The following is a 23,957-nucleotide window of genomic DNA, read 5'->3' on the forward strand; positions in this document are numbered from 1 at the left end:
ACATAGCAACGTGTATTTCTGCCAAAAAGTTCAACTTCTATCTCATCTGTCCACAGAACATTGTCTCAGAATTACTGTAGAACATTCAGGTAGTCTTTCGTAAACTTGAGACATGCAGCAATTTTTTTTTTTGGAGAGCAGCGGTTTCCTCTGTGGTGTCCTTATATGAACACCATTCTTTTTCAGTGTTTTTCTTATAGTGGGCACATGAACATAGACTCTTGCAAGTTCCAGAGATTTCTGCAGGTCTTTTGCTGTTACCCTTGGATTCTTTTTCACCTCCTTCAGCATTGCACATTGTGATTTTAGTGTGATCTTCGCAGGATGCCCACTCCTAGGAAGAGTAGCAACAGTACTGAGTTTCCTCCATCTGTAGACAATTTCTCTTACCGTGGACTGATGAACCCTCAGATCTTTAAAATTCTTATATAGCCTTTTCCAGCTAATTCATCTCTACAGATCTTCTTCAAAGGTCCTCTGGAAGTTGTTGTGATTGAGGCATGGCACGCCTAAACAGATCTTTCTTGAGAAGAGCAGGCTCTGTTAGTAACTTGACTTTGTATCCTTTTTAAAAAATAGGCATGGCACCTCTACAACACACACCTCCTGACGAAGGGTCTCGGCCTGAAACGTCGACTGCACCTCTTCCCATAGATGCTGCTTGGCCTGCTGCGTTCACCAGCAACTTTGATGTATGTTGCTCCAATCTCATCTCATTGACTGGGGCACCTGACTTCAAATAGCTTTTGTAGAAGGCATTATCCCAGATGTTCACATACAGTTTCTAACAAATACATGCAACATTTTTCTCAATAAATAAATGGACAAATATAATGTGTTTGTGCTATTTATTTAATTGGGTTTTCTTTATCTAGTTTTAGGACTCACATGAAGATCTGATCACATTTTAGGCCATATTTATGCAGAAACGGAGAAAATTCTACAGGGTTCACAAACTTTCTAGTACCACTGTATATTTTTTCCCTATTTTTCTTGAAAATCTACAGATTCAAGACCTGCTTGAGCCACAAGGAATGAACTGCTTACTTATCAACCATATGCTTGGGTTTCCAGTCTCGGGAAAGAAAGATTTTACTGCCTTATATCCTAGATTGCTGAAATTAACTTCAGCAGAAGCTTGACATTACAAAATTCACTGTAACATTCCAAATCATGCTGACTTTCAGAGTGCTGAATCACGTGCAAATCTGCAACTAGGAGTGCAGTTTTGTTCCACCATTGGGAAATGCACAAAATCCATCAATGGTGTTAATCTGAATGCTAACAGTGAGTAAACACAAGAAAGAGGTTTAGCAGATGCTGGAGATCTTGGAACAATGCACACAAAATGCTGGAGGAACTCAGCAAGTCAGGCAGCATCTATGAAGGAGAATAAACAGTGGCATTTCAGCCCGAAGGGTCTCAGCCTGAAACGTTGACTGTTTATTTCCCTCTGAAGATGCTGCCTGAGTTGCTGAGTTCCTCCAATATTTTGTGTGTGTTCCTGACATTGAGTAAATCCTTTTGCTTCCATATGTGCACAGTTAAGCATGAAAGCTTGGAAATCTCTGCCACCTGTCCAACTGCTCCAATCCTCAACAGTAGACTTGACATTGCAAACAGTGCTCTGCTACTTAGTGTAACTGATCACTAGTACAGTACTTCTGAAAAAGTTAGGAGAGATTAATTCCAAATTAGCACCTCGAGCTTAAATAACTTATTAATGCCACAAGCATCCAGAATTCAGAAGGAATAATTTTACCTGTATCAAGCCTCGTCTCCTACAGCAATTAGCATTTATATTTTAGAAATATTTAAAAATAAATAGAATTAACGGCTGAGAAGCAAACAGCTCAGTTCTCAGTACATGCAACAAATCATCAACAAATCTAGAGGCAATGAAATTCAATAATGCCTAAGTCACTTTGGCAAACTCTCTGAACAAAATCTGTATTCATAAACCACAGGAAACTTCACTACTTGCATCCAAAAGTGGAATAATGCAGATTCTCTAAATCTGAACTGAAGCAAAAAAAAACCCTGGGAAGACTCAGCAGGTCAGGCAGCGTCTGTGGAGAGGGAACAAATTAGGACCTAATGAAAGAGTTACCTCATACACTAACTTGGCTTCTCTCTCCCTACGATGCTGGGTGACCTGTTACTGAGCAACTGATTTCTCTAAGTCTAACCTTCCCGTTTAAACCATTGATTCATCATTTCATTCCACCTTTACAGCGCATTGCCTCAGAAAGGCTAGCAGTATCATCAAGTATGCCTGCCCCTTTAGTCATTTCCTTTCCTCTGTTCTACCTCCTGGGTGAAGATACAGGAGCTTGAAAGCCTAGAAGTCCAGACTTGTGACAATCTCCCCACTGCTATCAGACCTCTGAATCCATGACATCTTTCACACTCCCCTCCTGGTGGGGCTGCCACATCCTCTTATCTCTGACAGCTCTTGTATCCTCTTACAACTCTCCCTCTCTTTGGTTATTCCATTTTTGTCATTTCAATATTCCTGTTTTGTACTACAACCTTTACACCATTTTGCTGCTTTTTCGATTCACAGAGTTATAAACTGCATTCATTATTACCACGTACACCGTTTTCTCTGTGAGCTTCATGCAAACTAGAATTCCCTGCACTCCAGCGTATGTGATAACAAACTAGTGCAAATGACAATTTTTTTTAAAAAACTAGAATGCAGCCATACATGGGAGAAGATACATACATTGAAACCAGAGTTAGAACTTCAGGGAACGAAACATGCGCCAGTGAGAAACTGTTCCGTACAGCTCCCCAACACTGATAGCCAATGCAATGCAGCACCCACAAAGCACCTCCTTTCATTTTGCTTTGGTAGCCTTGCTAGGAAGATGAAATATTTTCTTATTAATAAAGATTTAATGCAGTTCAATAATAGGCAACGCTGGTTATCCAAGCACTGTAGGCACCATGAGTGAAGAGCGCATCAGGTGTATAGGCAAGCCAATTAATTATAAAACTAGATGCACAATTAATATTCTTGACTTGGACTTCATTCTTATTGCATCTAGAAATTTAGTATCTAGACACGGTGGGAGAAATCTGGTCCAAGAAGCAGTTAGAAGAGAACCAAACTATTGCTCAAGGCTCCATAGTAATGAAAACATATATAGATGTTAGGAAGTTTTAAACTCTGTCAAAGATTGGCCATCTATGGCAATTGAACCAGAGGGCAGGCTGATGTATCAAGTGGTCCTTTCTTGATTGCTTCTGCATGTTTGTTATAAAAGATGTGTTTTAAGTTAATAGGTATCCAAGAAACACAGAAAACATAGTGCCAGGCTTTTCACTAGATGCTGCACAAACTCAGAAGATGCAGAGATATTATTTAAAGCTTCTTTAGCAGTGCTACCTATAGATTCACACACTATTAGAGAGAAGCAAGTACTATACTATGCCAAGGAAAAGCTACTATAGGAGCCAAGGCAATAACCTAAAATTAGTGAAAAAAATGAAATCATATTTTTATTTTCAGATAATTACTTCTACCTCTAGGCTACTAAAACAAAGTTTAAGGGAGATAATGGTAAGCTCAAAACATGCATTAAGTGGTAACTACGATTTACTCTTTAGCTACTGTATTTATAACATCAAAATGAACTGCTTACCCCAGCAGTCTGTTTTGTGAAGTACATCAAACTGGGATTCTAGGAGCAAGGCAACAGTATATTACTGTACAGTGATTTCCCTGCAATACAACTAACTTATATCCAAAATTCTTGGCAACATTGGACTGGAAATATCACAAAGTTGTTATCCACCATGCCGATAAAATACTGTTATCCAGGTAATTGACAAATGCATTACAGCAGAAATATTTTGTACCTGCTTAAAAATTCAGATCAACTTCAGTCATTTCATGTTTAGTTCATCTCATTTCAGAAGGGTTATGAATTGTAAAGTTAAGGTTTGACAGAGAATACAAAAGGTGTATTTAAAAAAAAAAGGCAAGTTCTACAGATGTACTGTGGAGAGCATTCTGAATGGCTGCATCACCGACTGGTATGGGGGAGTGGGGGTGGGGGAGGGTACTACTACATAGGACTGAAGTAAGCTGCAGAGAGTGGTAAACTCAGTCAGCTCCATCATGGCTACTAGCCTCTATAGTATCCAGGACATCTTCAAGGAGCGGTGCCTCAGAAAGGTGGCGCCCATCATTTTGGACCCTGGCACCCAGAGCACCCCCTTTTCTCGCTGTTACCATCAGAGGGGGTACAGAGGCCTGAAGGCAGACACTCAGTGATTCAGGAACAGCTTCTTCCCCTCTGCCATCAGATTTCTGAATGGACATTGAACCAATGAACACTACCCCACTACTTTTCTGTGTTTTTTTTCCCCACTACTTATCTCAATTTCATATACATATATATACTTACTGAAATTCAGTTTTTTTCCCTATAGTTTATTATATATTGCATTGTACAGCTGCCACAAAGTCAACAAATTTCATGACATATGTCAGTGATATTAAACCTGATTCTGATTTTGAAGTATACCTAGATGAGGGAAACAGCAAGATCTTGATAAAATCATCATGCAATTCCTACATCTCTCCAGGCAAACATGATTTCACTTTTGTGCAGGTTGAAACAAACTGTGTCATGTTTATTGTAAGTAATGGCCCTGGCAATTATATCAGTGCTGCACGATTGAGAATGGATCTACTTCGCGATTAAAATGCGAAATCTGATCAGTCACTTTTCAGCACAAGTTGCTCTTGCGTGTCTAATGCAATTTCTGTGCCATATTACATCACTCCCATGCCACACCTTGGCTGGAATGCCATTGAGGAAATCAAATCACATGTTCCAATTACCACGGTAACAAGTACTACTCTGGATTGGGATACTACTGGATATCGTTAATTACTTTTAAGTTCCCATGTCTCTGCACTTTTCCCTCTCCTGCGACCGCACCCCCCCCCCAAAGAAAAACTGTACTCTCACCACCTCAATTGCCACTGGCCCTGGCCCTGGTCCCAGGCTGATTCTCTCTTACCCCACCCACCAGATTATGACTTCTCACAACTCACCTTTCAACATATTCCAGTCCCCCTCGGCTTGCATGGGTGTTTTTTTTAAGTTAGTCAGGCCTACATGCAAGCAACTTCTCCCATGCTGTATATTTAAAAAAAAGGCACTATGGTTGCCTTTTCTTCTGCAGTAGATAGCCTGAATTCTAAAGCATATCATTACCTCATTTGTTAAAGGAACAAACACGGCTTATAAGCAATTAACACTAGTTGCAAAATAATAAATACACATACAACACGGTTCGAATAATGAATTTAAAGATTTAGTTGTGATGTTATAAATTAAGCTTAAAGCATTCAAGCTAATAAATAAGTAGACTCTCATTTAATATTTAAAATAGATACACCAAATCAGAGCATCTGGAGCAGGCACAAAGGGATTATTTGCTAAAATATCCTAGAGAAGAATCAAGTTAATTCTAATAAGGTTGAAAGCTTTCTTACACGAAAAAATTGCGAGGTTATCGATAGGGTAAATGCAAGCAGGCTTTTTCCACTATGGTTCAGTGGGACAACAAACAGAGGCCATGGGTTAAGGGTGAAAGGTGAAAAATTTAAGGGGACCATGAGGAGAAACTTCTTTACTCAGAGGATTGTGGGAGTGTGGAACGAGCTGTCAGTGCAAGTGGTGCATGCGAGCTCAAAAGAAGTTTGGATAGGTACACGGCTGATAGGTGTGCGGAGGGCTATGGTCCTGGTGCAGGTCAATAGACAATAGGTGCAGGAGTAGGCCATTCAGTCCTTCAAACCAGCACCACCATTCACTGTGATCATAGCTGATCATCCACAATCAGTACTCTTTTCCTGCCTTCTCCCCATATCCCTTCACTCCGCTATCTTTAAGAGCTCTATCTAACTCTTTTTTGAAAGAATCCAGAGAATAGGCCTCCACTGCCTTCTGAGGCAGAGCATTCCACAGATCCACAACCCTCTGTGTGAAAAAGTTCTTCCTCAACTCCGTTCTAAATGGCCTACCCCTTATTCTTAAACTGTGGCTTCTGGTTCTGGACTCCCCCAACATCAGGAACACGTTTCCTGCCTCTAGCATGTCCAATCCCTTAATAATCTTATGTGTTTCAATCAGATCCCCTCTCATCCTTCTAAATTCCAGAGTATACAACCCCAGTCGCTCCAATCTTTCAACATATGACAGTCCCGCCATCCCAGGAATTAACCTCGTGAACCTACGCTGCACTCCCTCAATAAAATGAAAGATGGAAGCAGGCAGTTTTTATGGTTCAGCACGGACTAGATGGGCTGAAGGACCTGTTTCTATTCTGTACTTCTCTATGACTCCTATGATTTCCTTCAGTGGAATTAGGTATGTTGGTTAAGGTCTCAAGCAGATGCTTTAAAAAAAAAGTGCTTAATTAATGGAAAATTCCCGCAAATTCCTTCCACTATAGAAAACCAGATATTGAAATCACCAAACAACAACCTTTCATCTGGCAATAAAACAGAACACTTGATGCTTGGCTACCTTTCAAATGGGTATATTAGAAAGACAACAACATATATCGTCAGGCAAATGATTCAGGCAAAACCTAATTTAAACACACAACTGCACAGCTTCCAGATGTATGTAGTTTCACTGGTAAAAGTGCCAACAATTACTTCTAATTACGCATGCAATTTCAATACAGTATTTCATTAACAACTATGCAGGCAATTACTGATCATTTAATGCTTTTCAGCTTTAAGGACTAGGTAAGAAGGGAATTACTGGTAGACTCAAACATTGCAGGAGGATGTCAGTTGTCTTGATGTTCGATTAGTTTTGTACTTAATTCATACAAAGTGATTTGGTTTAGAAGGCATTGACTTAAAGCAGGGATAAGCTGCTTAGCCCTAACATTCTATGCTGAGGCTTACTTCACAAGACCGGTCGCTGTAAACCATACGTCTGCTCTACCTCCACTTATAAAAATTTCAAACACACTTAACCTATTCTAAAATGCTAGTATGGCACCTCTTTCAATTATTAACTTCAGTAATCCATTGCACAGCCTTAAAAGCGTCTTTGGAAATAAAAACTTCAGTGCTTTTACATTCCAAATCATTCGCACTTAAACCTTGGCTTGGAGCTGAATCAGAAAATCACATCAAGAGACCCAGGCACATAATCTGCATCTACAACAGTGTGCAGCGCTGAAGGAGTACTGTACTTCCTGAGATGCCATCCTTCAGGTGAGCTGCTTGCACAGAGGTTTCACTTGAGAATGCCTCAGCCAATGTATCAGTAAAATCTGATTATTTGATGACGTCTGTGCACTTTCACACATTATAACACTTTCTTTTCCTCTCCAGGGTCCCACATCACATGTAACATTAGTGGGAGCATGACTCAAATGTGATTAACCCACCGCCTGTTCATTGCTTTAAGAGTTCCTCAAATTGGTGTTGGCACCACATCCGGAGATCCAGGCCCAAATCCCTTCAGCTGCACCAACTCACTGTCACAATCCTGTCCGCTCTGCAATCCCATCTCATCCTTCTTGACACTTAACATTTTTACAGAGTAAAACTTTTGTTCCTCTTGGGTATCGACAGTGTCAAACTCAACACCTCTTGGATACCAACATTCCCCCAGATACTGTGCAGCCATCACTTTTCCTCTGACCCCATTCTTCTTCTGATTCCACCTCTTGCCTGATTCCCAACAGCCTTCTGAGCTCCCCCTCTCTGTCCTCAACAGAGGATACAGCTTATGTCCTGAACTACGATTAATTTTTCCACCAGGCATCTTCACAGCAGACAATGAACCCCCTGCTCCTGTCGTCAGAAATCCTGCTTCATTCCGCCTCCTTCCCTCACCAGATCTGCTTGGCATAACCCATCAGTTATGAAAATCACCTCAATGTTTCCATTCCACCAGCCCACGCTTTGAAAATGTACCAAGCTGCTCACTCAGGACCGATGCCAATGTTGCCCCTAAGGCTGATTTATACTTCTGCGTCAAATGGACGCCATAACTACACAAGTGGCCTACGCACATTGTGAGCATTGTGAGCTTCCTGTCCATCAGAGGACTGACTTTAAAATATTACGATTGGTTTATAAAGCACCGAATGGTCTAGGGCCAAAATACATCTCTGATTTCCTGCTGCATTATGAACCTCAGGTCATCTGGGGTGGGTCTGCTTACCAGTGTTTAGTTCCTATGCTCCACATTTCCAGAAAAACCTTCCAGAGGATCTGAAGTCTGTCTCAACTTGAAGCTCTTTTAAATCTAAGCTTAAAACGTTTCTTTTCGCTGTAGCTTTTAGTTAGAGTCTCCTGCACTGTAACTTCTATTTATATCTATCTTCGTGTGATTTTATTCTCTTGTATATTGTCTGAAATTTGACATTTGATTTTTTTTATACCCTGTTCTTTGTAAAGCACTTTGAACTGCCTTGTGTTTGAGAAGTGCTAACATAGAAAACCTACAGCACAATACAGCCCCTTTGGCCCACAAAGCTGTGCCAAACATGTCCTTAGAAATTACCTAGGGTTACCCATAGTCCTCTTTTTCTGAGCTCCATGTACATGTCCAGGAGTCTCTTAAAAGACACCACTGTACTCACCTCCACCAACATCGCTGGCAGCCCATTCCACACACTTACCACTCTCTGTGTAAAATACATACCTCCCACATCTCCTCTGTAGCTTCAAGCACCTTAAAACTGTGCCCTCTCGTGCTAGCCATTTCAGCCCTGGGCCTCTGACTATCCATACGATCAATGCCTCTCATCATTTTATTTTAATGCTATACAAATGAACTTGCTTGCTTTGAGCATTTGTCATTATTTAAATATTTTTGTTCCTAAATCTTTACCTTCCCAACAATTCAATGCACCACAAACATCTCAATATAGAAGTTGTTTAAAGCTGATTCTGAAGGCACAGGAAGTATTAATTTTGTTTGGCACACTCGTCTCTGCCAAGAATCAGTTATCTAATGTCACGGTGTACCTCCCTTCAGACCATGTACAGACAACCGAACATCAGACGTCCCCACACATCTACCAACCTGAAGTTCAAACTTCAAAATAAATTTTATTATCAAATTACATGTATGTCACCATATACAACCCTGAGATTCATTTTCTTGTGGGCACACTCAACAAATTCATAGAATATTAATAACAGGATCAATGAAAGATGGCCTAACCAGAATACGACAAACTGTGCAAATGTAAATATAAATAAATAGCAATAAATAATGAGAACATGAGATAAAAGAGTCCTTTGAAGTGAGTCCATTAGTTGTAGGAACACTTCAATGATGGGGCAAGTGATACTCAGTGAAGTTATCCCCTTTTGCTCAAGAGCCTGATGGTTGAGGGGTAGCAATTGTTCTTGAACACATACTCACCGATTCAGGAACAGCTTCTTCCCCTCTACCATCTAACTTCTAAATAGACATTGAACCCATGAACATTACCCACTTCTTATTATTTTATTTTGCACTACTTATTTTAACTTATTACATATATATGCGCGCGCACACACACACACACACACACACACACACACACACACACATACATATACTGTTGGTCTTCCATACAACCTTGCCCAGGCCTGCGCCCTGAAGCGTGAAGACTTTCCAGGCGGAGATCCATGGTCTCGCAAGACTAACGGATGCCTTAATATATAACATACACACACACATATAGATACATAATGTAACTTTTTCTCTATATTTATCATGTATTTTCTTCTACTGCTGCCATCAAACTAAGAAATTTCATGACAAGTGCTGGTGATATTAAATCTGATTCTGATTTTACCCTGGTGGCGCAAGTCCTGAGGCTCTTGTACCTTCTACCTGATGGCAGCAGCGAGAAGAGAGCACGGCCTGGGTGGTGAGGATGTCTGAGGATGGATGCTGCTTTCCTACAACAGCATTTCACGTAGATGTTCTTAATGGTTGGGAAGCCTTCACTCGTGATTTACTGTGTAAAATCTACTACTTTTTGTAGGATTTTCCATTCAAGGACGTTGGTGTTTCCATGCCAGGCTGTGATGCAGCCAGTCAATATACTCTCCAGTACACATCTATAGAACTTTGTCAGATTTTTAGATGTCATACTGAATCTCTATAAACTCGTAGTAAGGAAGTAGAGGCCTTGCCGTGCTTTCTTCATAATTGCACTTATGCGCTGGGTCCAGGACAGGTCCACTGAAATAACAAACCCAGGAATTTAAAGTTGCTGACCTTATCCATCCCTGATCCTCCGATGATGACTGGCTCATGGACCTCTGGTTTCCCTCTCCTGATATCGCTTAGAGAACATGGATAGTCTTCCTGGATTGATATCCAAGGTCCCTAGATACCGCTCCAGTGTCTTAACCATGACATCATATCAGCAATACTGTGGTCCTTCCTGAGAGCTGGTCAGCTCCTAAATCTGGGTTCCATTCAATGAATCAATGTTATTTAACAATAAAACCATTGGCCTGCCATTTTCCAGTACCCTACACTGCTGACCAACCAAGGATGTAACCTGGACAGTTACAGCCCCTCAGATAATGGGTGCGACTTGCTGCTGCCTGTCAGAGAAGTTTGACTCCAAAAGTAGAACCATGTTGTGTTGTACAAGATTTGCTTTAAAGAATATATTTTGTATTATAGAGATGGATTACATCATGTATTTCCCAGAAAAATTTCCTCAAAACACCAATGCTATTTCAATGAGATCACAAGGGAATCATTGCATACTGCAGTACAGAATTCATGGATGCCAAACAAAATACACATGAACTTTTTGCCATTTTAAATTTCAGGGGAGGGATATAAAAATAATCTACGCCAAAATACAGATACTCCATGTACAAATCTAACAACTCTATTGAGATTTGTGCTTTACCGTTGAGGCATCGTTGGAAGCTGAAATGCTGTGGAGATTAACCTCCTTTGAAAGCACTCTAACAGCATTTAATGACATCCAGATAACCACTGGAAGGAAAATAATGGAATCCTGTATGCAATTACATTATAGAAATAGGAAGAAATACCATAAATCCCTAGAGCAAAACTGAAGCTTTTCACAACTACATAACTAGAAGAGCATGCCTGAAATCACCAGGAGAATCCAGTAATTCTATAACCTATTTGTTGAAGTATATAGGCACAGTATTAAATTTAAAAAGTGATACAATCTTCATAGTAAATTTAGAAAGTTATCTGCATAAATATTTGATCATGTTGAATTATTCCAACCATGGATGATGTCATTAAATGCTGGCATTGTCAATAATGTCAAGTCACAGTACCCCAGGGAAGCAAGTTCAAGAGTTAGACCAAATGTGCATGATGGAACAATGATATTTTTGGAAGTCAGGGCAGTGTGTGATTCGAAGGAAACTGTGGGTGGTGTTGTCCATAACCTATCCTGCTTTGCCCTTGGTGTTAAAGGTCACAGGTTTGGAAAATGCTGATATACCTTTAATGGGGATGAAGGTACAATCTGCGACTGTAGTGCAATGGCAGAGGAGGAATTGACATTTAAGGTAGTGGTCTGGTCAGTGGTGACGTCCCGACCTCTAGAAGTTCACGTTAGTGGTGATGTAATGCCTTTGAAAACTAAGGGCAAGAAGTCATCGTTGGCTGATGTTATTGTTGTGTGGATGCTGCTCACTACATTAGCCCATGACTGAATGCTGCCTAGGGTTGAGCTGGTCTTTAGAAGTTCAGAGCTGGGGAAATATGGGTATTTGCAACTGGAACCTTCTGTGGCATCGGTGGTAGAGGCAGGCGGGGCCGCCACTTTTGCTGCATCTCATTTTGATCCTGAACAATGATTGACACGCCTGGACATTCAGGGCCAATCTCTCTTGGACACGGATGGGTTAGTTAGTGGTCATCACCATTTCTCCCTGCTCCATAACCCCCCACCCCCAAGGCTGGCAGCTGAGCAGCATACACTGATCAGCAATTTGTGGACTGTTACTACAGTCTGCAGTCTCTGAATAGCTACACATACCTTAGGATTGATGATGCTGGTCATCTACTTTCCAAAAGACATATGAGAGTCATTATTGTAGAAGCTTAGCTCCTGAAACAACCTCTGCCCATAGGTTACAGCTATCAAAGCTGCGGGGTGGGGGAAAGGGGGCAGATCACCTAGTTTTGTCAGCTTTAAAAGCTAGAAATCATTTCAATAAATTAGAAATGTCTGAGGTTTATTTATTAAGAAACAAAATGATCAGAATCAGATAGTCAGGTTTAATATCACCGGCATATGTTGTAAAATTTGTTGTTTTGCAGCAGCAGTACAAAGCATTACATAATAATAAAAACTAAATTACAAATTTAGATATATATATATATAAAAAATTAAATTAAATAAGCAGTTTAAAATAGAAATTAATACGTAGTGATTTGTGTTCATGGGTTCAATGTCCATTCAGAAATCTGATGGCAGAGGGGAAGAAGCTGTTCCCGAATTGTTGAGTGTGTGCCTTCAGGCTCCTGTATCTCATTCCTGATGGTAACAATGAGAAGAGGCCATGCCCTGGGTGATGTGGGTCCTAAGAGATAGATGCCGCCTTTTTGAGGGATCGCTCCTTGTTCTTAATATAAAGAGTATAGAAACAAGTAAAATACAAAACTAAAACCAAATAGCTAAAATAAACTAACATTTCCCCTTCTGGCAAAACTGAGTTAGTGAAATCTCAGGACTTGCTGCAATGCCATGATCACAGGAATAGACATATTGTAAATAAGGAAACATTAGTGTTCTATATTTAAATTTTATTTATTTAGAGACACAGCGTGGAATAGGCCCTTCGAACCACACCACCCAGCAATTTTAACTCGAGCCTAATCATGGGACAATTTACAGTGACCAATTAACTTACCAACTGGTACGCCTTTGGACTGTGGGTGGAAACTGCAGCACCCGGAGGGAACCCACGCATCACAGGGAGAATGTACAAACTCCTGCCAGGCAGCGGCAGGAACTGAACCCAGGTCGCTGGTACCGTAAAGTGTTGTGCTAACCACAACGCTACCCTGAGTAACATGAGTTTTCTTGTATATACATTGCTTAAGCATTATTGTTCGTTTAAATAATTATGGGTTATGTACAAAAATACGTTAATTGCTTATGTCATCACGCTATCACCTGATATGTGCGCACCTCACTTAAAGTAAACCCATAGTTAGAATCACATTTCAGACTCCTGTGTCTACATTTTAGTTAGTTTAACATTTTGACGTTACAAAACATTGCAATAAAATTCTGGAAGAAATTGTTACTTTGTATATTTTTGACTGTATTTATTGGATACCAAGCTACACACAAATTTAGTAGGAAGCAGCAATTTCCTTGATAATCACAAAGATACCAAAAGTGAATGAATCAAATTTGGCATCAGGCAAGGCCTCCCGCTCTCATCTGTCATATTTGTGTGTGGTGTCGAGCTCTTGTGCCCATGTCATTCCTGATGGATTCAGCAAAAGAGGGGTGACAATGCCAGACAGTGCGGGACTTGGATCCAAGCCTCCCCATAAATGATGATGCCACTTTCTTCTTGTCAGACCCATTGTTGGTCTGCAGATTGACCAGTATCTGTGACCATTCTGAACTGGCCAAGGGTCAGAATGAATCAAAGCAAGAATGAGGCCATGTTTTCTGGCCACGGTTCTGCTGTAGTCTTCACATTTAAGTGTTAATACGCCTAGAATCAGGCTGGAACAGATAGGCAAGGCAAAACAGAAATTGGGAGCACTGTCTGGATGGTTGCCATCTACTGCTCCTGGTGGTGTTGTGCCTAGCACAGGTTTAGGCCCATACCTATACCTCGCTCCTGAACTGTGACAGTCACTTGATTTATCTGCCAGTTTATCTTGAGACCCAGAATGGATCGCCTACACATCAGGTTATGTTGCACAAGTCACCAGAGACAAGGGCCGGGGTATAAATGTATCCAATATAGCCCTTATTCCCGACGGTGTGAGATTGCACCAAGGTATACAGACACCAAGTGTCAGTATGAATTGAGATTCTACCCATCCCCAGTGGTGTGAAAGATGTCCTTGGCCACGTAACCACGCAACTTTCCCACTCAGTTAGGCCTTGCTTCCTTACACGTCCCACACAGAGAACCACCTCACTAACGCAGGCTGTGGAATCCATTTGCCAGAATATCTCAATCGCCAGAACTCGCCAACGAGCACCAAGACCTCACCTGGCTGATGGTGAATGATCCATTCCCTCTCCTCCCTTCCCCTCCTGCATCTGATCCTTCCCTCAAAGCCAGAGTCTCACTCCTACCACACGGTGACCTTGAGATAACTGTGGGAAGAATGAAATGATTATACACCTCTTAATTGCCAAGGTGTGGAAAAGAGTACAATGGTCTTTGCCTCTGAGCAGCTGTGCAACAGAAAAACCTGTTTTACAGGCTGGTCCGGGAACTCGTACTGAGAAACATCAACTACTCACGGAAGATTGATTCTAAGACAGACACCATTTGGTCTGCTCTAAACTTAGTGTTCCAGTCAGGAGATGTCTGCAAGAAAATGACACATTGTAAGGCGCAGGATTTGCAGGGAAGGACTGCTGACTCGAGTCCTTCCATCACTGGACACTGAGCAGTGAGGCCCTGTGTAACTGCCTCTCAAACATTTCACAGGTGCATTTTCCCAAAGAGAAAACCTGAACAGTACTAATGAATTGTAAAACCATTAATTGGACTGATAATGAAGGTAAAAGAAGGCACTTAATGTATTTAATGTATTCCGGTTTAAGAAGGTGCTGCTGAAGTGAGCAACTACTTACAGGTTGCTAACAAAACAAGGAATACAACTAAATACTTCATTAATAAGACTTACTTCTGTTAAAAAAAAATTATGGTAAACGATCACTGCACACAATGAAGAGGTGAGGCTGAGTTGGGGGTCGAAGTGTGAGAAAGTGAGGGGAGGTCGAAGCACACTCGAGGCAAAGTCGGGGTGGGTGGAGCCAGACAAAGTCAGAACGTACGAGACGCAGATTGGCGGCCCACCCACCCACCTAAACCAAGAACCAGGCATTATCAATCTTGGCACCGGGCCGATTTGGAAAGGTCGGGCCTGGGCCGAAACTTGGCAGCAGAACCCTGGCCCAGAGAGCATCGACGTGACACAGCTTGAGTCCGAGGAGCAAGGAACGAAAGTTTAAATGCTGGTCTAGATGGAATAAAAAGGCGGGGTGCCAGGACCAGAGGCAAGGGTCGGTCCGGTTCTGCTCACCGCTCCATGACATTTATTCCACTCTGTGATTACCTGAGGCTGAGGCTGTGGCCGAGGCCTCCGGCTGCTCTGGGCTCCGTGACGTTTACTCCGCTCTGCGATTACCTGAGGCTGAGGTTGTGGCCGAGGCCGAGGCCTCCGGCTGCTCTGGGCTTCGTGCCTGTAGGCTCTGTGATGTTTACTCCACTCTGCGATTACCTGAGGCTGAGGCTGAGGCCTCTGGCTGTATGGCTGCTCCGGGCTTCGTGTCTGTAGACTCACTTTCATTCTAAATGTTACTTGCTTACTTTAATTGTTTGCACGATTTGGTTTTTCTTCCGCACATTGGGTATTTGTCAATCTTTCTTAATGAGTTCTTTTGGGTTTCTTTCGTTTTCTGGTTGCCTGTAAGGAGGTGAATCTCAAGTTTGCATAATTTACACATACCTTGATAATTAATGTACTTTGTAGTTATGAACAAAAGCATAATTTGGAAATAAAAAATGGCTTTACACGGAAGCATACAGTGTAAACAAGGTGTATTACTATCACTTGATGCCTGCATATAGTGACTGGGACCATTATGATACTTTCCTCGTATTAAGACCTAGAATCTCCAATGACATCCACATCCATGGGATTTCAGGTTCTCTGCTGCACTGCTCAGCAACGGATACATGGCTGTCATTCCGCAAGTCCAAAATCCACTCATAATCACAGGCATGTAACTCTATACTTACAGTCATCCCATGCAGGTAGTTCTGACTGGCCCGTTGTATTTTCATTGCAAAACAACTGGACTTAATTTCAATTTAGTGGTCTTACACTTTACTAACTCCAAGGCAGCACCTGCTTTCTTGGGCACAGAGTCCTGAACTGCACGTGGTACTAATGTGGTCTCAAAGGTTCTGTACATTCCCAGAAATGCATCCCTACTTGGGCACTGCAAGGTGAAGATACCACTTTCCTACGAATAACTTGCTGTAACAGAATATTTCCTCCTTTGCACCCCTTGAACTAACAGATCCCGATCCTTCTGAATAATAGTTTGCAGGGCAGCATTGTGCGGTTAGCGCGATCACTGATTAGGGTCACTGAGCTATGCTGGCACCAGAAGCACGGCGACACTTGTCAGCTGTCCCCCATGCAATCCTCGGACATTTCACTCTATGTTTTGATGCAAGCGTGACAAACAAAGCTAACCGCTGTTCTTCACCATTTAAAATAATCTTTTTCTATTCTCTCTATCCAAGTACATTACCTCCCATCCTTCCACATTGCTTTTTAAACTTGCATGCCAAAGCAGACTTTCTCAAAAAGCACAACAGAACAATAACATTTATGCGATCTGACAAAGCATTCATGCTGATGTGGATGTTGTAAGTGCATATTAAGCGAGGGATGTTTTATTAGTCAGACTATTGCTGTTACCAGCTATAACCATCACAAGGATTCTGTCCCACTAAACTTACTTTCAACTACTGTCGAAGTAGTTTCGTTGCCGATAATAAGCCAACTAAGATAACTGGGCCAGAACACACACACTCTCACACCTCATGCGTTCCTTTTATTTTACTTGTGCACAAGGAGAACAGCACGGGCCCCTGTCACCCACACTGTTCTGAAGTCTGAACCAAAATCTGCTATTTTTTTATATATATACAAAATTGGCTTATCAGTTGCAGATATTGTTCATTATAAATTGTACTTGCTTGAATTCCTTACTCGCAAGATCAATCGCTATTCATAACAGAAGTGTTAAAGTCAATCAAAACTTCAAGCGGACAGCTGATAACATTTTGAAGTTAGTAAGGACAGTAGAGTCTTACTGTTTGGTATACTACACAAACTTCTGTTAGTTTATCTATCTCCGGCACCCCCTAGTGTGTTAGGGGTACTTATGTTTTACGAAGGCCTTTCCGGAAAACGTCTCACTACAGAGGCCTCACTTGTTTGGCTGGAGTATACACCACCTCAGCCAACCCGGCCCATCCCATCTGTAGTAAGCAGAGGCATCTCCAGCAGTCTCACTTGACTACAACTGCCCCAGGCTATCCTTGCCTTACTTCCACATTGCATTTTCAAAAGAAAAGTAACAGCACAGAGAGGTTCAAGGGCAGGATTATAACTCTGGTGTCAACTCTAAAATTCCAAACTTTGAAACTCATATTTAACCAGTAACACCGCCAGTTCAAACTATTACCTTAAATAGCATCGTGCTGCTGATAAACGGGCAAAATCCAACATCACACACATCACCTTGACTCCTGGTGTTCCTGAACTGAAGTAAAATACAGCAATGTTCCTCCTCTACGCTTTTAACACATTGCAAACCACTGAAAATCTAATTCCTTGGATCGGAGGCAAGGGTATGATCTAAAGCAGAGCCTTGTTCATTTAAACTAGAGGATCAATAGTTTCAATCCTCGAATGATGTTCTATTTCAAATATAAGATAATAATATAGAAAATGATACCCTGATAACGAAGAGCTGCTTTGTAACCAGAGAGTAAGGAGAATAAATTGAAATGCCAATGTCAAATTGATGTTTTTATAATTATACTATGCTTTCAAACAAGCATAGCTCAAGTTTCATCTTTTGAACAGCAGAATCTCTGCGGTAAACACTTCTTTGTGCTTTTCCTAAGAGATGGAAATTATATGCCAGAGGCCTGCACAGCCTGTCCTTATATTCAATAACTAACTTCTTTTTGTCCCCAAAACATAAGATGCTCATTTACAAATATACTTCAGCATCAGAAATGTGGAAAAGTGATGCACTTTGCCTAGTATATAAACATAGAAAATTACCCTTAATTGGTAATAATGATTACTGTGTTACAGTGCAGGTTCTTAGCACTTATTGTGCTTGTAATTCTATTTAACATCAACATGGGAAGTGTCATTATTGTGCTATGATATTGTATGTTTTAACAACAATGTCTGGGAGTTGCCACAACCTTTCAAATCACTTTGGGAGATTATATGAAGAGAGAATTTAAAGAATCTAGTGTTATTTCACACTAATTTTTAGTATCAGATAACATTAGACTATTGACACTAACATTTAGTGTTTCCAAAGTCTTATGCCACAGTAGGCTAGAACTTGCACCTTGATTGCTGACTCAAAACCCAGCATTGTTGCTGATGAACTTGCCCTCTGTTTCCTAAAACTCTGCTCCATCGAAGTTAAAGCAGCTAAAGTGAGACAGACAAGAGGACTAAATGCTAGATTGTGAAACTATCACAAGCAACTAAGGAAGAGATTTATCCTAAGTACCTGTAAAATCCATAAAAGCAATTGATGACACATTGAAATGATCTAAAACAGTTTTTTTTTCTTTACCCCTCATATCCTGCCAGCTAGCCATCCAGAAATAAATGATAATCACAATGCTGAAGTAGGAATAGCTAGGTAGAATAATTAAAAACAGCTTAGAAAATTAACCAAATATCTTTTAAGGCAAATACAATTTTTATTAACTCAAGGCTAAACAAATTTAGAGAATTATTGAACTGCACAAAATAACCATGTAAATCAAACCTGATTAATATTCAGCTGTCAATGTACATCACTGAAACAACTGGCCTGTTTATTACGTTGTTATTTGCGGAACTTCGTCCTGCAAATGTTGGCTGCCATATTCCCCACCTTACCACGGAGGCACATTTCAAAAGTACTAAGTTAACGGTTTGTGACATCTCGAAAGCCATGTGAAAGGTACACCGCAAGTGCAGGTCTGCCTCTTTCCATTAAAGCAGATGTTTTACTGATACTAGTGGCAAGTTAAATAATGATCACTTTTTCCGTCACTCATTTGAGTGAACGGATGTTGCCTGGATTGGGGAGCATGCCTTATGAGAATAGGCCGAGTGAACTCGGCCTTTTCTCCTTGGAGCGACGGAGGATGAGAGGTGACCTGATAGAGGTGTATAAGATGATGACAGGCATTGATCATGTGGATAGTCAGAGGCTTTTTCCCAGGGCTGAAATGGCTAGCATGAGAGGGCACAGTTTTAAGGTGTTTGGAAGTAGGTACAGAGGAGATGTCAGGGGTAAGTTTGTTTGTTTTTAAACGCAGACAGTGATGAGTGCGTGGAATGGGCTACCGGCGATGGTGGTGGAGGTGGATACGATAGGGCTTTTAAGAGACTCCTGGACAGGTACATGGAGCTCAGAAAAATAGAGGGCTATGGGCAACCCTAGTAATTCCTAAAGGTAAGAACATGTTCAGCACAGTTTTGTGGGCTGAAGGGCCTGTATTGTGCTGTAGGTTTTCTATGTTTCTGAAGTTTTATTTGGTATTAGAATTTACAGATTCAAAATAGTTTTTCTCCGAAGTTGCTGCTTTCCACGCCTTGTGGCGCCTCGGGTGGCAACCTTGGCACGTCTTTAGCATTTTTTGCAAGGCCGAGTTGCCTGCACAATGTTCAACCCAGCGCAGATGGAAAGTGTGCAAGGAGTTGGCCAGATTCAAATCCCTGACCATTCGCCTCGAAGTCTGGTGCAGATGCCACTACACTACCGGCCGGCTAATTTCTTCTCTCCCAAAGTAGATGTATTATATACATGGAAAACTTCCTTGACTTTGGTTAGAGGTAGAGAATGTAATATGACTAAAATCAATTTCATGATTTACAAAATTCATATCTTGTAAAGACACTTCAGATTAAGATCCATTTGGAGCATTACAATGCAAAGTTTGACTGCAATTTTTAAATACAAAACTTAAAAATGAGGCATTTGCAGCTATTGATACATTTCACCATTTTTAACCTCAATAAGATGGTAACAAATCACAATCCTATAGTTCATGAACTGAAAGATGGGTTGAATTGTCTGCAGTGTTTATAAGTGCCGCGAAGTATCACTATACAGGGAGAAAATGATACTTACCTAAAGAGGGCAAGGCTCAGTGACCAGAGTACCAAGGGCTTCCGCAGCTCAAACTTTGCTCGTTGTTTCATCATGTGCCGACCACCAAATATCAAGGCAGCATAAAGGGCTGAATACAAGAAAGACTTCTTCCTGAAAATAAGTGGAGAAAAAAACTGCTCCATTAATCCAACAAAGTCTGAGATGCAACAGCAGCATTTATTTCTGTCTGCAAATACAGATATTTTTGTCAATCCAATGCAAATAAATTATACACTCGAGATAATTCAACACTTTGTGCTAAATTTATCCAATAATCTGATCTCAAACTGTCCTGAGTAGAGAGCAATTCCAATGCTTGGGGTATAATCAACTGAAAAGCTGAATGGATAATTAACCCATCAACACTTCCTCAGTATCACACACACAAAATGCTAGAACTCAGCAGGTCAGGCAGCACCTGTGGTAAAGAGCAAAGAGCCAAAATTTTGGACTGAGACCCTTCTTCAGAAAACAACAAACTTCACGACTAGTAAACCTGATCTGAAAACTCAGCCGACTACAATGAGCTGAATGAAGAGAATGTTCAGACAATGCAATTGCTTTTTTTTAAAAAATGGATGACATTTGAAGACCATTAAACTTAAGTAATCTAATGAAAAATAAGATTATTGAAGTATTTTAAAGTTTTAAGTTAAGGAAATAAAGAGTAAAGCATTATAATTTGCACAGCATTACAGCATACCATTGCAGGATTGAGTGAACTGAAAGACTGACAAGGTGAATCTGCAACGTTACAAAGCATTCTTGTGGAAGTTTGGTGTTTACTTCAGTTTTAATTGCTGAACCCTTGGTGGCTCGATACAGAATTGACAAACAGACAAACACACACTGTTTGTTACGCTGAGTGTGTGCACTTTAATGTCTTCCCCCGGTATATTCCATTCCTTTAGTAATGGGGATGTGTAAATGCCGTCTGTGTAAATACAGTACTTAAGGTAGATACTTCTGATTATTTTGTACTATGATTGTAACTACATTGTGGGGTGCATCATATTCTAATTCATGTGTAGTCTTAAGTTGACTTTGTAATTAAAGATGGTATCTCCTAGTGCCTAATAAACAGGGCAGCTTGCTCTCAGTGAGGGTGGGGGAGGGGGAGAGACAGATAGAAAGAGGTTGCCAGTTCACGCTGGACAAAACTAGTATGGAGCTGTTATTGCGTTTTCTAGTAGATATCTTTTTGTAAATATTGGCAGTTTTCTTTTCACTAGTTTTTGTAAGTTTGACTTTTGACTTTAAATAAACACCCTTGCACTACAGTGCTAAGTGATTCCAGCAATTTCTTTCCCTTCAGTCGTAATTAATATATTTAACAAATGCTTATTAAAAGGTGTTTTTAAATCAGGATTAATTCGTGGCTCAGCAGTGAAGTAATCATCAAATAAAACAGGGAAAATATGGTGGCTTGAAGTAACGGATAATCTACCACATTAATTCCATGGGATGCCAAAGCATGTACACATTGCATTCAATAAAATCACTAATCAATTCAGTTAATAAGGTAACGTCTGCTTGGCAGCATGCTACACAGCGTGAAGAATAGCAGTAATTTTGCATTGGAAATCTGTTCATGAGTCTTTGCCATAAAACCAAGAGATTTAGTAATTCCAGAAAAAAGTAGATATAGAGCTTGCTATTAAAATATTTGTCAGAAAAGAAATTGTTTTTTCCCCCCAGTTAACTAAAAAAAAATGATAGAAAACACATTTAAACTGGCATCTGTCCACAAGGAATAAAATCCTATGATTAACTCATTGTTAAAGCTTCCAGAATCAAAACACTTGAAATTTTATCATTTATGCTGTGTTGCAGCCTGATCTTCCTTTGCATGCTGTACTCACTGACACAAATTGAATTTGGGATAGCAGTAATAAACGTGAAGTCAATAAAATCCAAGCTAGGGGCATTAATCGCTCAACATCTCCCAGCTATAGAATCAGAGTTTACTGTAAGAACTACTTCTCCAAACAGGATACTGAAACAATGAAAGGCAAGTAATCAATAATGTAATTGAAACAATAAATCATTACAAAACAGGAAAATTATGTCATAACTCCCAAGAATTTTCATGCAATCAATTACCTTTCTATTAACAACAAATTTAATTTGGGAAAGCTTGACCCACATTATGTTACAATGATATTTGTGAAGCATACAAAAAAAAATCTTTCCTACCAAATGCAATAAGCATATACAGTCCAACAGTTCATCTCTGTGTGACAGGAGAACACACATCATAGAACAAAGGTCTGTTTTCTTTTGAACATTATTGCACATTGCTAAATTATAATTGTGCATATTATTCTGTATTTTATTATTTGTTATTACTATATTTATTATTATTGCTAAGCATGTTTTTAAACGTTGCTCCTGTAACAAAATTTCCCACTCGGGATCAACAAATTAGTTATCATTATTATACAAAACGCTTTGGTTACCATATGTTACCTGTCTGAAGCTGTATAGAATGTATCTGAAGAATTTACAAGTTTCTGTGTGCTGCATTCCAGTGCAAATCCTTCATAATTTTGGAAACAAACTCTTGCAGAGATTAAATTTATGTGCAGAATTATGAACACTGCAAGTAATGTGGCTTACTTCACATATCTGTAGTATTCAGATTAAAAAAAAATTCAGTTCTGCCTTGCACAGGGTGGTATATTTTACATTGGAAAACGTGCAAAAAGTTACTGGTTATCGTGCTTCAAAAACAGTACATTTTGCTTTAAAACTTCATGCGCTAGGAAATGATATGATTATATACATACATTATATGCACAAGTTATATACATGCATTATGGAAGCTTGTGCCTGGGAGACGAGGGGAAATAGGAGAAGAAAATACAAAAGGTCAAGATCACTACATGCAGAAGGCCAATCATATAGGGTCTGAACAACGGCAGAAAAGCTTGCCACACTAGTGGCTTTCCTCGGCTTAATTACAAGGGGCAGCTATAGTTTGGGAGCAGTCGGCAGATCCGAGGATCTGGGAAAATGGATGGATATTCATAGACAATATAGTTGTCTGAGTTAATAGGGTTTGGGGGGGGGGGAGAGGGCAAGAGGCAGAATAAAGAGAACTGTGAGGTGAAGGATTTTACCAAAATTCCCAACGTTCATAAGATCAAAGATACAGAGAAATGGACATTTTAATATTTCAGTGGCACTTCACTTTTCCGAGTGACTTTTCAATGCCTAGATGGGGATATGATTACTGATGGAAAAGTGTGTTTACCGCACATCTAAGTGTCTAATCCCATCCCTTACTGCACAAACTGTCTTACCAGTACTGTGGTTTTGAAGAATTATTTCAAAAATTCTTCCATAGACACCTGGCTGACTGATTCATTCCAGCTCTCGCTTCAAGCTATGACTTGAAATACTAGAGTGAAGATGCCTGCCAGTTTCACAGGTAGGAAGGCAAAAAGTGAGGGCAAGAAGAGGTCAACAATAATGCAAAAGGAACTTTCGATGAAAGCTGGGCTGGGAAGATAGAGAAGAAGGGAGCTAAAAGTCAGCTTGTGAATAGTGAGGGAACAAAATCTGGGAGACACCATTTCAGAAGCTTCAGAACAATGTTACAGTGAGAAAGGGGACATTTATCTTGTTCTAGCATAGTCTGGGTAAATGAGTCAGTATTTATTGTAGCAAAGAGTGGAAATAGCAAGATGGAAAAAGTATGGATTGAAAATAAAAACAAAAATTTTCAGTTACTGATATTGACCATTTAGTAAAATTGT

At 40.3% G+C, this 23,957-nt stretch overlaps 1 protein-coding gene across 8 annotated transcripts in view; it reads right to left on the minus strand.

Annotated features, from left to right (window-relative positions):
* elovl6 (ELOVL fatty acid elongase 6) overlaps positions 1–23,957 on the minus strand; it is a 106,956-nt gene that overhangs the window by 11,815 nt on the left and 71,184 nt on the right. For 7 of the 8 annotated variants that reach the window (XM_063046356.1, XM_063046357.1, XM_063046363.1 and 4 more), the window contains one exon: positions 20,176–20,307. In XM_063046356.1, coding sequence (XP_062902426.1) covers positions 20,176–20,307 — 132 coding nt within the window. Of the gene's footprint in view, positions 1–2,728; positions 2,866–3,650; positions 3,690–20,175; positions 20,308–23,957 lie in introns of all 8 variants that reach the window. The other variant, XM_063046359.1, reaches the window with a different exon arrangement.

Source organism: Mobula hypostoma, chromosome 4 (genome assembly GCF_963921235.1).
Source record: "Mobula hypostoma chromosome 4, sMobHyp1.1, whole genome shotgun sequence".
In the NCBI taxonomy this organism is placed as follows: Eukaryota; Metazoa; Chordata; class Chondrichthyes; order Myliobatiformes; family Myliobatidae; genus Mobula; species Mobula hypostoma.